Source organism: Odocoileus virginianus, unplaced genomic scaffold, assembly GCF_023699985.2.
Source record: "Odocoileus virginianus isolate 20LAN1187 ecotype Illinois unplaced genomic scaffold, Ovbor_1.2 Unplaced_Contig_18, whole genome shotgun sequence".
NCBI classification, from domain to species: Eukaryota; Metazoa; Chordata; class Mammalia; order Artiodactyla; family Cervidae; genus Odocoileus; species Odocoileus virginianus.
The window spans coordinates 1,440,601-1,456,818 of record NW_027224335.1 but is presented as its reverse complement, the minus strand read 5'-3'; the positions used below and the strand labels follow the sequence as shown (position 1 = coordinate 1,456,818).

The 16,218-nt window shown below is 42.6% G+C and overlaps 1 protein-coding gene across 1 annotated transcript in view; it reads right to left on the bottom strand.

The window, feature by feature from the left end:
• DGKK (diacylglycerol kinase kappa) overlaps positions 1 to 15,307 on the bottom strand; it is a 170,504-nt gene extending 155,197 nt beyond the window's left edge. The window contains exons 1-2 of the mRNA XM_070464139.1: positions 14,515 to 15,307; positions 14,106 to 14,249 (exon numbers count right to left, since the gene is read on the bottom strand). Coding sequence (XP_070320240.1) covers positions 14,106 to 14,249; positions 14,515 to 15,195 — 825 coding nt within the window. The 5' untranslated portion in view covers positions 15,196 to 15,307. The remainder of the gene's footprint in view (positions 1 to 14,105; positions 14,250 to 14,514) is intronic.
• Between the last annotated feature and the right edge of the window lie 911 nt (positions 15,308 to 16,218).

Genomic DNA, 16,218 nt, shown 5'->3' with positions numbered 1-16,218 from the left:
TAGAAAGATTAAGCAGTTTACTCCTTATTAAACAGCTATATAAAGAGGGTTCGGGACTAGAACCAATGTGAAGTATTTCCTAAACCAAGAAAGAGTCAAAACTATTGAATGTCTGGTTACAAGGTATCATTTTGATTTATTTCAGAAATAAATTTTATTTGAGAAAGTTCCATACTTATATGCCTCTTAGTCACATACATACATTAGAATATTAGAAAAATTCAGGCACACCGAAATAATCCAAACCTGTAGCCTCCTAGGATAGCTAATTAACACCTATGCCACAGTCCTGGCAGTCTCTAGTTCTTAATTTTGTGGTCGCTACAGCTTGCAATGCAGGAGACCTGGGTTCGATCCCTGGGTCGGGAAGATCCTCTGGAGAAGGGAATGGCAATCCACTCCAGTGTTCTTGCCCAGAGAATCCCATGGACAGAGGAGCCTGGTGGGCTACAGTCTGTGGGTTGCAAAGAGTCAGACACAACTGAGCGACTAACACACACACACACACACACACACAGTGTTTAATTTTGTAGGATACTTTATATTCTTTTTGGATGCAGGCAGAGTGTGAATTCTAAATAAATAATAACAATAGATTACATTTATGTAGAACTGGCTCTTTTATGTGCTGCATGTGCACATTAAAAAAATTTTATTGGAGGATAATTGCTTTACAATATTGTGTTGGGTTTCTGCCATACATCAACATGAATCAGTCATAGGTATACATATGTCCCCTTCCTCTTGAACCTCCCTCCCACCTCCCACTCCATCCCACCCCTCTAGGTTGTCACAGAGCACTGGGTTGGGCTCCCTGTGTTAGCAAATTCCCACTGGCTATCATTACTCAGCTATAAAAAAAGAATGCATCTGAGTCACTCCTAATGAGGTGATGAACCTATTGTATAGAGTAAAGTAAGAGTAGAGCAACCTATTGTATAGAGTCTATTGTATAAAGAAAGAAAAAGAAATATTATATATTAACACATGTGCATGGAATCTAGAAAGATGGTACTGATGAACCTATTTGCAGGGCAGCAGTGGAGACACAGACATAGAGAACAGACTTGTGGACACAGTGTGGGAAGGAGAGGGTGGGATGAATTGAGAGAGTAGCATGGAAACATATACATTACCTCAAATGCACATATTATAGTACCCTGGGGCCCCTTACAAAATCAATGTGTATGATACATTTATACCCATTTTATAGGTCTTGGAACAATTTTACTGTTTTAAATTATTACAGAAGCTTACAGTGATATATTAGCTTTTATTATCTACTTTTAGTTCTATCTACAATTTACGTGTGGTGTCCTTAGTCAGGAACACAATCCCCAATAACAAAAATGCTTCTACAAGCAAAGACAGTGTACATTATAACAACCTACTTTATAAGACAGCTGTAATACATTCCTGGGGTGGTGGGGAGGGTGGAACTCTCCAGAATGACCATGTTTCCAGGACAATATTATCTAGTTTCTGGAATATTAGGTCAAATTTTAAACTCTGACTTTCTTCTTTTTATTATACAGCATGTTCCTACATCACCAGCACCCTTGCTAAGAAGCAAGTATTAAACAGGGAGTACAAACTGAAAGATAAAGACCAATACAGTATACTAACACATATATATGGAATTTTAAAAGATGGTAACGATAACCCTATATGCAAAACAGAAAAAGAGACACAGATGTACAGAACAGACTTTGGGACTCTGTGGGAGAAGGCGAGGGTGGGATGTTCTGAGAGAACAGCATTGAAACAAGTATACTATCAAGGGTGAAACAGATCACCAGCCCAGATTGGATGCAGGAGACAAGTGCTCAGGGCTGGTGCACTGGGAAGATCCTATTAGCTTAAAATAAAGAATTGGGAAGGTAGGTCAGTTACAAATCCAAATTAGCATAGATAAGGACTAATGAAATACTTCTTGCATTTGTGTTAAATATTAGGCTTTCATTTGACTTCATTGAGAAAAACATTAAAAGATTCTACTGCTAGAAAGGTTGTTTAAACACTCCAAAGGCCCCTTTCACGATAGTCTATGGGTCTACAATACTGAAGATAAAAGGTTTCACTGGATTCCCATCATGGTTTCTTATTTTCTCTGTAGAAAATCCCATGGTATGAAATAGGAAAAATATTGAAGAGAAAGCACATCACACTCTTACAAAAGTGGAATGTGGTCAAAGAAGGCCCAAAACAATAGAAAAGGGACAGTAGATAATGTAATTATTTTCTTCCATTTTTAGTTTTAGTAGTTTTATTTGAAATTTGGTATACAAGGAAATTAAAAGTTAATGTTTAATTACATGCCTTACCAGCCAACCCTCTGCTTCAGTCATTATTTTACTAATCAACAGCCCTCCAATGGTTGTACCTCATCAGTTGAATGATACACACAATTGTATAAGTTGCCTTCAAAGTTTCAGTAGGACTTTCCGCAATCCATTTTATTTTCCACAACATTTCAATCTGTAGTCTACAATTTTATCAAAGTGGCCTTTACTTCTAAATCCATATACCTCACTCTCCTTTCTGTAGGCCCTGGCCTCACTTGCCCAATTCAAGCATAATTCTTCTTCAAGCATACTATAATTCTTCAAGCATACCACATTTCTACCTGATATTTTCCACTATCTCTGCTTAATTTAATTCCACTTTTCTCTAGGTTTGAGGAAGATAAGATTTAATTCCACTTTCCTCAAACAACTTCATTCTTTCTCCTAAATTTCTTATATCAAAGTAAATTTGCTATTAGGCACTCCCTTATATCTGAATCTAAACCATCCATGAAAAGTTGTTGGAGAGTGAACTTTGGGTAATGGGCAACTTTATTCCATTTTTATCAATTGGAAAAGTAATAATGCCTTCCCATTCCATTTTCAAAATCCTTAACTGACTTGGTGTTTTCATTAAAACACTCTAAAATACATATGTAACTGTCCTCCAAATATGTACAATATTGTAAAGCATTTAACATGTCAATGCATGTGTGCTAAGTTGCTTCAGTCATATCCAACTCTTTGCAATCCTGTGACTGTAGCCCACCAGGCTCCTCTGTCCATGGGATTCTACAGGCAAGAATACTGGAGGGGGTTGCCATGCCCTCCTCCAGGGGACCTTCCTCATCTGGGATCGAACCCGCATTTCTTACATCTCTGCATTGACAGGTGGGTTATTTACCACTAGTGCCACCTGCAAAGCCCAGAACATCAATATCTAATTATTAACACTTAATGAACAAATTAGCAGATATGTGTAGTTCACAATGATGCTTATGCTATACTGTATACAAACAAACAAACAAACAAAAAAACAAAGCTGGCTTTCAAGTTGCCTTGGAATGTATATTTTTGATTTGCACCATTAGAAGAAAATAATTTTTCTTCTTTTTAAAAAATTTTTAAAAACTTTAGTTCTGATGAGGGATATTGGAAAGGCAAAATAAGGCTTTTCCAAGAACTTCTAGACAGAGGACTCACTAATGAGAAGCAATATAATAGGAAAACCATGAAGAGAGCCACTGAATGTGTGCTTGGATTCCATGTGAAACCAAAGTGAAGTCAAAAACAAACAAAAAGGTCCTGGAGACCTTGCTACCAAGTTGAGTACATTAAAGCAAAGGAGACCATGGTAAACACCAAAATCATCATTTTCATTAGTCTTAACATTAGTCAAGCTGATTAAGGTGAGGGAGAAAGGGACAACAGTATTCAAATTATTGGTAAGAGAAAAGTTATGTTCTACTCAAGTCTGGCAGGAGGGAAATCGTCACAATAAGCATTAATTGAGGTTAGTGAGAAGGGCACCAACTTGTTAATTTTCTGAAATCAATAATCTTGTTTTATAGCCTCATTCACTTTCCTCTCTGCTCTTTATGCTTAGCTGTTTTAATAATGCTACATCACATTTTCCTTTTATACTGCAAGGGAGATGTACAGTGATGTAAGTAAACCATGAAATAGTATGTTAAAGGTAGGTAATAGATGCAAATGACACTTATGAAAGGAAAGTTAACAATCAAGGTAATTCTAAAATAGGATGTGGCAACTACTGTTAGAGTCGGGATTTGGAGGATGATGCTATGATGCTGAAGCCACTTCAGGAGAATGGGAACTCAATTGACAAAGCCCAGGGTTAATGAAAAATTTTCCTGATTTCAAGTATCTCTACTCAGAGCCAAGGAGATGAACAAATTTTACTCAGCAGGTACCTTTCATTTCCTGCCTCAAGTTGCAAAATCCCAGAAGAGAACATTAGCTGCAGCAGAAAGCAAATGAATGAACATCCAGAATTCTGAGTGTTCTTAGTTGAGCCCTGTGAGCAGTGTTTCTAGCCTCTCCTACTCCTGGAGGCAGGGGCCATGCTCAGTCCCCATGCCCATCACTTCTTGTTTCAGAAGCACAAGAAACACTTCTTGTTTCCCATCCAAAGCTCTGGGTGGGAGCATCACGCTTACCTCTCAGAATCCCACAGTATCATGTGCCTTGCCTTGTGTTGCTATGAGGGAAACAAGGCAATGGGAATCCCTGATCTCAGGGGCCAGTATCTCTCTTACAGGCTCTTTAAAAGCAAAAGACTTAGTTTAGCAAATACTCGTAACATTTTGGAAGATGAGAATCTCTAACATTTTGGAAGATGAGAATCTCTAAGTGCTACAGACAAGGCTGAAGATTCTGATCTTAATACTGCATTGTTATTGTTTAGTTACTAAGTCGTGTCCAACTCTTTTGTCACACCATGGACTGTAACCCATCAGGCTTCTCTGCCCATGGGATTTCCCAGGCAAGAATGCTGGAGTGGATTGCCATTCCCTTCTCCAGGGGATCTTCCAGATCCAGGGATGGAACCCACATCTCCTGCAATGGCAGGCAGGTTCTTAACTACTTAGCCACCCAATACTGCATTACATTTGCCTTTTAAATTACTGATTCAACCTTGGTTGGATTGTACACATTTTATTAACTCTCTTAACTTTCTATATTGGGTTAATGTAAGCTGGATAACTTGAATAGTCTATCTCCTAATAATTGTTGATAATGTCCTCACACATAGGTATTTCCCTTCTGGGTAGGAGGTACACAGAAAAGCATGATTCTGTAATTTTGTGTTAAAGAGACAAAGCCATCAGTACGTTTTTGCATATGGCTAAAAAAATAGTCTCAGAAACTTAGATTTTCCTTTTGGAAATTTAACAGTGAGTCTCCCCTAAACTCAAGTCACAAACCTAGCTGGCAAATGAAATCTAGATGACCAAGTAAATGTGAGTTCAGTCTGCTATTTATATGAGACATTTTGTTTGTGTAGACACAACAATTGTGTATACATAAAATGTATACTCTCATTGCTTTATACCTCAAATATATCCCTTAATAGTTATATTTCAAGCACATGTTTAGCAAGCATATCATATCATATCATACAGTCTAAGTTAAAATTAATTAGTGCGTATGGGCCGGGAAGATCCCCTGGAGAAGGGAATGGCTACCCACTCCAGGTATTCTTGCCTGGAGAATTCCATGGACAGAGGAGCCTGGCAGGCTACAGTCCATGGGGTCACAAAGAGTCAGACATGACTGAGTGACTAACACTTTCACTTTTTTTCACTTTCAAATACAGTGTAGAACAATGCACATGACCTAATGATTAAGTGAGGGAGGTGACTGGGGTAGGAGGAAGCTTGAGACATGATTGCACATTCCCTAACATCTTACTGTTGTAGACTATAAGCATATATTCAGAGAAAATAAATGGGAAAAATATATGAGTAATTATCTCTTGATTGGCCAGTTGCTATATAATTTTTATTTACTTTTTGGAAGCTTTCATGATTTTCCACATTCCATGAAATTAGTATATATTTCATTATTTTATTGCCTCACATTTTTGTTTAAGAAGAGGTATGCTGAAAGAATTGACTGAGTGAATGCCTTGGTAAAGCAAGCTGGGAAAGCAAATAATCACTCCCTGTACATCTGTTTTGGTAACTGGGTCCCTCATTTACTAGTGTTGCTTCAAGGAAATCTCATCTATGTGATTTTGCCCACCATGGATTCCTCAGTGCTAAGAAAGCAGGGACACAAAGGAGGCACTCAGTGTAATTAAAATTTTTTAAACCCTTTAAAAAACTGAAGTATAGTTAGATTACAATGTGTTAGTTTCAGGTGTACAACAAAGTGATTCAGTTATACATATATATACATATATATATATGTATATGTATATCAAGAACAGACATTTAAGTGAGCACATGATTAGACAACCACAGTCAGAACACCATTATTGAACTGGCTAAGCTCCTTCTTAGCTAGGTAGGGGTGTGTATTTAATTTGAAAATTAGTAGTAAGAATGTCATTGCTTTAAGTTTATCATCAGCTCTTGAAGTGCTATAGTATTAGAGAGGCATAATAATACAGCTAATTCCCAAATTATTTCTGTTTGGTTTGAAAAAGAAGTATATGATTTTTTCCTCAGAAGGTTTTCCTTCTTAATTCTGTTTTCCATGGACAGGATTTGCCTTTCCTGAGTGTACGCCCTGACTGATGGATGGGAGAGGTTAACCAGAAATGGGCCGGGGGGCAGAGAGAAGCCAGCCTGGAATTAAACACTGACTACACTTCAGCCTACTTGGTGGTTCAGTGGTAAAGAATTTGCCTGCCAGTGCAGGAGACATGGGTTCCATCTCTGGATCAGGAAGATCCCCTGGAGAAGGAAATGGTAACCCACTCCAGTATTCTTGGCTGGAGAATCCCATGGACAGAGGAGCCTGGTGGGCTACACTCCATGGGGTAGCAAAGAGTCGGACACAACTTAGCAACTAAATAACAACAAACTCTTCAGCCTCATGTTCTGAATTTAAGTTTCACTGGTGTGTGTGCCATGCATGCTAACTCACTTCAGTCGTGTCCAACTCTTTGCAACCCTATGGGCCTTAGCTCACTAGGCTCCTCTGTCATATGGGATTCTCCAGGCAAGAATACTGGAGCAGTTTGCCATGCCCTCCTCCAGGGGTTCTTCCTGACCCAGGGATCGAACCCACATCTCTTAGGTCTCCTGCATTGGCAGGCAGGTTCTCTACCAATAGTGCCACCTGGGAAGCCCTAGGTTCACTGGTTCTAGAATGATATAACCTTTTCTTTGTGTAATAATTTCTAGTCTTTAGAGTGGGGTGGGTAGAGAGGGTACTTTTTCTTAAAAGACTGGTCTTTTTCTCACTTTTGCTCTTTCTTTAAAAAATTTCTTTAGAGGAATAAAGTTCAAGGCTGTTGGTGAGATTATGGCCAATTTGCCTTAGGTTAGGAGGGTTTCTCTTCTTTTCCTCTTAAATTTCTTTTTTCCCAAACCCTTTTGAGTGTGAAGAGGAATCATTATTGATTTTAGTGAAGTTGAGGGTATCTTTTATGATGGAAAATTTTTTCTTTAGAGGGAGCACCTCTCTTTAGGTTTGGAGGACTTCCATTTTTTTTTTTAAACAGGTATTATGGACAGGAGCTCTAAGGGCCACTGGCTTTAATGAGATTGGGGAGCCCTTCTCAGGAGGATTTCTCTTTCTTTCTTTAAAATAAGTAATCTATTTGGAAGAAGTAAGATTGAGAACATTTGTCTTTGAAAGAATTTATTATTTTCCTTTTAATAAAAAAATATTTGAAGGCTGGAAGATAGATAAAGTACTGGGGTTCCAGTGAGATTGGGTGCATCTCCCTTTGAAGAAGCTTTAGAAAGAGATTTTGTGTTTTATTTCTCCTTTTTATGAGGGGTGGGGTGGGTTGATTATCAGAAATAACATTCATTATTTTCAAAAAGGCATTGGTTCACCTCCCCTATGAATTTCTCCCTTAAAAAATTACTCCTTAATTTATTTTCTTCTTCCTCCTCTTCCATTCTTCCCTCCTTTCTACCCTTCTTTTTCCCCTCCCATCCCTTCTCTCCCTTTCCTCCTCCTCTTCTCCCACCTTCCTCATTCTCTTTCTTTCTTTGGAGAAAAAATGTTCAGGGACTTTGGTGAGTTTGGGAGCTTCATCATTCCCTAAAAAGGAGATTTCTCTTTTAAAATGTTATATTATTTTCTTTCTTCTTTTCCCTCTAATTCTAAATGCATTACTTGTTTTGAGGAAAGGGAACTTTATGGAGACTGGGGACATCTTTCCTTAAGAGGACTTTCTTGGTCTTGTTTCTGTCTCTCTCTTACCTTTCCAAATTAAAAATTTCTTATATTAAAAATAAAGCTTTGGGGTTTGGATGAATTCAGGTCACCTCTCACTAGAAGGATTTCCTTTTCTTTTTTTCTTCTTTTTAAAAATTGTTTGCATTTGTTTTCATTGTGTTTTGACAGAAAAGTTCATGTGTCTTTGTGAGATTGGAGCTTCTTTTTAAGAGGATTTTGTATTCATTTCTTTAATATTATCCCATCCACCAACACACATGTCTTTCCATCATTAATTTTCTTTTAAATCTTAAAAATCCTAAAGAAATTGTAGTTTGAAATAATATTCATGTGCTTGGTGAGGATGGAGCATCTCCCCTTATTTATTTATTTGTTTTTCTCCCTTTCATGGGAATTAAACATTCAGGAGATTTGGTAAGATCAGGAACCTTATCCTTTAATATTTCTTTCTTTTTTTTTTTTAATTTTTATTAGTTGGAGGCTAATTACTTTACATCATTACAGTAGTTTTTGTTATACATTGATATGAATTAGCCATGGATTTACATGTACTCCCCATCCCAGTCCCCCCTCCCACCTCCCTCTCCACCCGATCCCTCTGGGTCTTCCCAGTGCACCAGGCCCAAGCACTTGTCTCATGTACCCAACCTGAGCTGGTTATCCGTTTCACCCAAAGAGACTCAGATGTATAATATTTCTTTCTTTATTAAGTTAAAATGTTTGCATGTATCTGGGTGGAGGGATTCATAACTTTCATTGATTTTGATGATTTTGAAAGTATATGCCCTTGAAGAGATTTCCCCTTTTGTTTTTCTCAAAAGAAAAAAAAATGGAAGTGAATAAAATTTATTTTTCTTGGTGAGGTTGGAGGGCCTTAAGAGGATCCTCTCTTTTAAAATTTCTTTTTTTAAAATTTCTTCATTTGTTTGCTTATTTGTGGGAAGGTAGTAGGTTTATTATCATATATTTGGAGGAACAATCTCTTATCTTTTTAATTAAGATATAATTCACATACCACAAAATTCACGATTTTATAGCATACAAGTCAGTGGTTTTTAGTATATTCACAAGCTGTGCAAACATCATGCTTGTGCTCATCATGTCCGACTCTTTGCGACCCTTTGGACTATAGCCCACCAGGCTCCTCTGTCCATGGGATTTTTCAGGCAAGAATACTGGAGTGGGTTGCCATTTCCTCCTCCAGGGGATCTTCCTGACCCAGGGATGAACCTGCATCTCCTGTGTCTCCTGCATTGCAGGTAGATTCTTTACCACTGAGCCACTGGGGAAGCCCCACCCAGACATCACCATTGCCTAATTTCAGAACATTTTTATCGTCCTCCAAAGAAACCCTATACCTTTTAGCTATCACCCACACATTCCCTACCCCCCTTCAGTTCCTGGCAACCACTAATCTACTTTCTGTCTCTATGGATTTGCCTATTCTGGACATCCCATATAATTGGAAGAGATGACTGTAGAGAGCTTTGATGAGGTTGGAGGACATCAACTTATTTTTTCCCCCACTGGTTTTGTGAGAGACTGGGCATGGGCCATGAGGTGCAAATAAAGTTTATAAATTTTAAGAAAATTTTAGGGTGAAAAATACTGTTTACCTTGAGATGATTTCTCATTCTTTCATTCTTTTCATTATTTTTTTTTCTCGGGGACATGTTTCATGGGCTTTGTTGAGGGAGAGGAGCTCCTCCCTTTAGAATTTCTTTCTTTTTTTTTTCTTAAAATAATTTTCAGGGGAGTTTCATCATCTGGGGTCATTGTCCCTTTTTTTTAAAAAAAAAATTTGTAAATTTGTTTCTTCTATTTTGAGAATAAGGTTTATTTGCTTTGGTGAGGGTGGGGGCATCTCCCTTTTGGAATGGTTACTTTCTTTTTTAAATGCTTCAAGTCCCCCCCCCCCCCCCGCCCACTTAGAGGATTATAGTAGGCAGGCTTTGGAAAGATTGGGAACCATATCCCTAGCAGAATTTCTATTTATATTCTTTCCAGAAAAAAAGGCGGGCTTCTTTGGGAGTAATAGGTTCAGGGTCTTGTGCCTCTTCTCCTTCCTTCTCAGGCTCCTGTTCTATGATGGTCTCCTCCGGGAGCATCACACAGGGAACAGCAATCACTACTTTGGGAAAAAAAAATCAAGGCTAATGGAATGTCAGCCTAAAGGTTTTTCTTAAATGAGCATCCTGTGTGTCACAGAAAGGCATATGTTGGATTTTAAAAAAATCTATAATAGATAAATTGATAGTTATACCCTATTAGGTGTCACTGGAGAAGGAAATGGCAACCACTCTAGTTTTCTTGCTTGGAGAATCTCATGGACAGAGGAGCCTGGTGGGCTACAGCCCATGGGGGTCACAAAGAGTCAGATATCACTGAAGCGACTTTAGCACGTATGCACTCATTAGGTATCACATTCTATTTTTGCTCTCTCCCACCCTGCTGCCTTCCTCAGGGGAATAAAAGAGTTAATAATGCAGAGGAAAGCATTCTGCAAACTGTAGAGTTCCATACTAGCAGTAGGCATTATATAATCCTTGTTATAATGCCCCTGAATGCTTTCCTGGCCTCTGTGGATTTTTCCCCTTTCCCTGGAAGCACTTTGGGTAACTGATGGCTCAGCCATTCCTGTGCCTTTTAGGCTGCAGATCCACAGAAGCCCCAGTTGGAGATTTTAATAAACACATAAGAACTGTATTCTCAAAGAAAAAAAAGACCACTGGCCAAATATCTCATTATCTTTTTTAGAACATCCTGCAGCAAATGCTCAGGCACTCTCAGAATATACCAAATATATCAGATGGTGTCATCAAAACCTGGCAAGGAGGGGGGAAAGAGCCTAAGAGAAAAGAAAGTAATTTCATCCTGACCTTCAACAGGTTAAACATTCGAATCTACAATCCTGAAGCTGTTTACAGTCACTGCAGATATTCTGTTCACTTAGGGGGAAAAAAATGTATTACCCCTGAAATCAACAACATCATTAGTCTGCTGCTGCTCAGACTGCAGGGAATAAGGACACTTTCCAAATCAGTTTTTTAATTGTTAGTAATTTGCTTCTTAATTATGATTTTAACATTCATTCTGAAAATGGAAAGATTGACTGCATTTCCCCAAGGGCTATATATTCCAGGCTATTTAAATAAGCATTTACTTATCCCTCTGAAACAAGTGAGAATGCGTTTTTTATTCATTCACAGAAGCAGTCTCTACGTCATTGCTGAAAATGGAATTGATAGGTTTCAAGCTTCAGCAAGTGTTTATTGAGCAAAAATAGTAAGGGCTGAATTGTATTGGGCACTGGGAAGGAGAGATGGTATCTACCTTTGAGAAGCTCAGTCATAGGTAAGATAATAAAGCATTCCAGCAAGAATTGCCAGGTGTCATATAAGCAAATGCCTGCTGCTTTGCAAGAAAACGTGTGCAAAAATACCAGGAAACTGTTCTGTTATGGTTTGGGATATAATGGTAACTGAGGGATACAGAGGCCCCTCTCCACCCTAGAAATAAAAGCCACAAAAGTGTATTTCATCGGTCACCTGTGTGGTGTGATTATAATTTCATTGCTGATCAAACCCAATGAATAAAAATACAAATGGTCTTTCTTCAACCATAGCTGAGGGAAAGGAAGTAAATATGGTTCACATATAGGCAACCCCCCCGCCCCGCCCAAGAGAGTTATAGCATTGTTAAAGAACCAATTCACACGTCTTTACTTACACTTGCTGCCACCAGGTGGGAGACCATGGCTCATTTCCTGGAAATTAAACCATTTCAGAAAGGAAGGAAATAGATTTGGTTCACAGACTGTTATTCTGGTAGCTATTTGGAAAGAAAATATGAACCCTCTTTTCTCTGTCTCTACCCTTATACTTGTCATAGATTTGCAACCAGCAGATTCTGAAACTCCCAAAGAGAGCAGACCACACACTGGAAGACCTTTTTTTTTAGTGCAGTACTGGTCAGCAAAGTTATCTGGGAGAAATCTGCAGTCACATTCAAAGCCTTGGTTTCACTCATTTTATCCTTTGATTTATCAGGCTAACTTCATGCTACTGGTACTGACTGTGCCTTACCATGTAGAATTTCATTGTATAATGAGAGCTATATATTGTTTTGATCTCTAAGATTCTGTGTGTGTGTATATATATACATGTGTGTGTGTGTGTGTGTGTGTGTGTGTGTGTGTGTGTGTGTGATTCCCCAGGCTTGCCTCAAGAAGGCAGTGTCTGAGAACAATGCAACAAAACCCTAGATAAGATGGCAGCCTGTTTGCCTTGAATGTTAAGATGCAAGTCAGCTGGTTATGGGTGATATTTGCCTGGGGAGAATGCAGCAGAGAATGGTCCTATCACTGAAGATCATATGTTCTCATCTGCACCAGGGAGCAATTGCATAGCAACACTTAGACTGTTGGAGAAGTGTTTGCTCCTGGCAGTTTTAGCATTACCCAGATTTTTGCATCCTTGAAAACACTCTATGGTTTGTGTATATGGCCCTTTTCACGGATGGGAAGAAACTCACTCTACAAGATAAGTGACTGAACAAAAAGACCAGCTCTACTCGGCAAAATCAAACTGGAGGAAGGTGGTCATGGTCTCCTGCCGAGATGGCCAAGTACCTGTGGGTCAGCTGGCTAGCACGCCTGAATGGACACTGTGTGGAGGAAGCTAACCTTGTTCCCCTACCTTGATGCTCCTTATCTGTCTGGAAATAGAAATTTTCTTGTCAAACTGGTGAGAGATGCTTTCCCTCTATCACAGGGCTCATCCCTGGAACTCCCGGCCTTCAGTCAGTTTTTCAGAGGCCAAAGAGGCCATACATTCACTGACCATCCTTGTAATTAAACGCTCAGGTGTCAGTTTCTAAGTCCTGCTGTTGGAATCTCAAGAAGGCCACAAGTCAGGTCAGCCTTATTGGTCTCCTTATCAGCTTTATGCAAACTCTTCCAAAAAGACAAGAGCAAGCACCTGGTTAGGGTGACCTCCCAGGTTCAGCTGCCCTAGAGATCACTGCAGGGAAGGGCTGCCGGAGGAAATGGTGGGGCGTGGAGATCCACCCTCTGAAAGCGGGATTGTTGGATTTTTTTTTTTAATCTTAATCTCCTGCAGTTCTGTTTTCTTTCTTTTGAAACCTGTGCACTTTTTCCCCATGTGAAACTTTTCCCTTCATTGTTCCTCTTTTTTGCAAATTCAAGCCTCTCTATTCATAACTCAGGAAGCAACCAGTGCTTCCATTTCCATTTCGAGATGACAACCTCTGTCCCCCACTCCCCTCCATTCTACAAGTGTGCGGTCCAGAGTGACAGGATTCTGAGCCTTGTCCCTATGCCCTGCTAAGCAGCAGGTTGGTGTGATGTGTTGTTTCTGTGTTTTGTGTTGTTTTTCTTTGGGGCGAAGCTCAATGAAGGTGTATGTAAACATTATTATGATTTTCACAATCTTGTGGAACGAAGTTTAGGAAAACGAAGAGTAGGGGGAGCACAAAGAAAGCATGAGAGGCAGACTCCTGAAGATCTGACGCGGTTTTCGGGGTTTCAAGGTCCAAGGAAAGACCGAAAACCTTCTTTCTTCCCCCTCCCCCCTTGGCGGGAGGATCCCGGTGAAGTGCAACATTTACAAAGGCGTCTCTGAAGACCGGAAGAGAGGAGGGTTCCCATTCACACGCTCTCAAATATCAACTCCGATTTTCCTGTCTTTAAACCGGGACTCCTGTACCATTCCAACTGGCAGCAGTGCGGGATGCCAGTCGCCCGCTTGTGACGCGGCCCATCTCTGTAACGCTGTGTTTGCACCTACCTGCCGGGAAATCCTGCAAACAGATGGAATGGTGGCTTCGACGCACGCATGCTCTCCCAGTCCTCTCGGGCGAACCCTGCCCTTCCCCTGCAGTGCGCGTGGGCGCCGCCCAACCCCTAATCCCCACCCGAATCGAGTACCAGCGCCCAGCGGGCAACAGAGACTCCGGGCCCTTCCCTGGAGCGCTGCCAGTTGCGCCCAAGCTGAGGACCCCCTCCCCAGTGGCAGGGAGGGGGTCAAGCAGGCGACTGCGGCTCCACAGCTTGGGCCTCTGCGGCAGTGACCGCGGCTAATAGGTGTATCCCAGCGCCCCCACTCAATCCCATGCCTGGGTACCGTGGACCGGCCGCTAACACCTCTCTGGGTCTCTTTCGCTCCCTGGGTCGTCTTCCTCTTCTTTTTCAAGATATAGGTGCTCACCGCACTGTCCCTTCTCATGGGGAACACTGCTCTGACTCCCAACCGGTGCTATCATCCCCGTTTCTAGCACCCCCCAGCCCACTCTCACTTCCACATGTTGCTTCCCGCCTCCCAACCGCTTCCCTCTGCCCTGGGCTCCCACATCCCCGCATCTTTCCGAGCATCTTTGCTAGTCCGTGGCAACCGAATGGGATGCTCAGGGTGCCCAGAGTCCCGAAAGCAGGATAGCCATACGGTCTCGGCTGGCTTCGAGCCCTCCCACCCGAGGGTCCTTTTCTTACCTTTATACTGGACAGTGGCGCTGGCACTGGTGTTCGCGGCGTTGGCGAGGTCCTTAGACCCTTCTCTGGGGCGACCACCGGACGCTGCAATAAATGTGGTGCTGGGCTCTGCTCCAGACGGGACACTTGAGCCGGCTCAGGGCAGGACTCTGTGGCTGGTTCTCTGGCTGGTACTGGGGCCGGCTCGGGGGCCCGTTCTACGGCTGGTACTGGGATCGGCTCAGGGGCTGGATCTGGGGCTGGTTCTCTATCTGGTTCTAGGATCGGTTCTGTGTCGAGTTCTGAGGCTGGTTCTGGGGTCGCCGCCGGACCAGGTTCTGGAGCAAGCTCTGGACAGAACTGCGGTGCCGGTTCCGGCGAAGGCGCGCGGAGCAGCCGAGGAGCCCGCGCCGGCGGCGACGGCAGGAGCGGCGGCTGCGGCGGCGGCCACGGCGGCGGCGGCTCCGGAGATTCCGCGGGCTGCTCTCCATCCTGAGGCGGGGCAGTGCCCTGGGCCGCGGCAGCTCCGCGCTCCATGGCCGCACACCGTCTCAGGTCCGGGCAGCGGGCGCCCTTGAATTCGGAGGGCTAAAGTACCCTCGGGCGCCCCGCCCACCCCAGTTCAGCAACCCCTTTCAAGGTGCCAAACTTTCCCCCGCCCCGCTCCATGGCTGGCTCCGCTCTGAGGTCTAACCGGGGGATGCTCGGCGTCTCCCAGTGCTGGAACACGCCCCTCGGTGAGCGCACACCTCTTCGTAAGCAGCCACGGGCCGGATGGGCGGGAAGCAGAGGGGCTTGAGAACGCGGACTGGACAGAGCGCTTGATGACCTCCTAGCGACGCGCGGGAGGGGAGGGGGGAAGACAAAAAGGGGAGGGGGAGTGGGGAGGCGTTGAGAGGGGGGTGTTGGAGCCCCGCTGTGTTTAACCCTTTAGTGACGCAAATGCAACAAAAATAAAAAAATAAAAAGCTTGACGCGAACTTGAGGGTCTTTGCAGTCCCCCTTACCACCCAGCTGTGAGCTGCTGCTCAGGTCGGCTTCCGTCCTGTGTCTGCTCTCTCACCTCAGCAGCAGGTGAACCTAGCCTCGGACCAACCTCTTGCCCCCCATCTCCAAGCCTCTGTGGGCAAGTAATCCTTTTTTTTCTAACCAGGGAAAAGAAATTAGGTGGCATGGGGTTGGGGGTGTGTGTATCTCTGTGTGTCTCTGTGTATGTGTTCAGTCTTTGGGGCTGAAGTAAAATGGGTGGGTGGGTGGGTGTGTGTGTGGTCAATCTCTTGCATTGAAGTAAAATTTGTCCCCCACCTCAGTGTTTGCATTTCTGACCTTTGCCAGATCCGAGAGGTTTACCGTAGGGTACAAGGTTTGAGGGTGCTTCGGGAAACGTGTGCTACGAAGCTGGGCGAGAGCCCTGGCTTTCCGCAGCCCGCGGATGTAGCCCAAGAACCAGGCAAGAGTGCCCGGGTAGCGGCGGCTCGGCTGGGCTCTCCTGAGCTGAGGCTGCCCGGGTATCCGCAGTGATCCGCCGGGCGTCTGTCTGGCTCGCCTTTACGGTAGGAG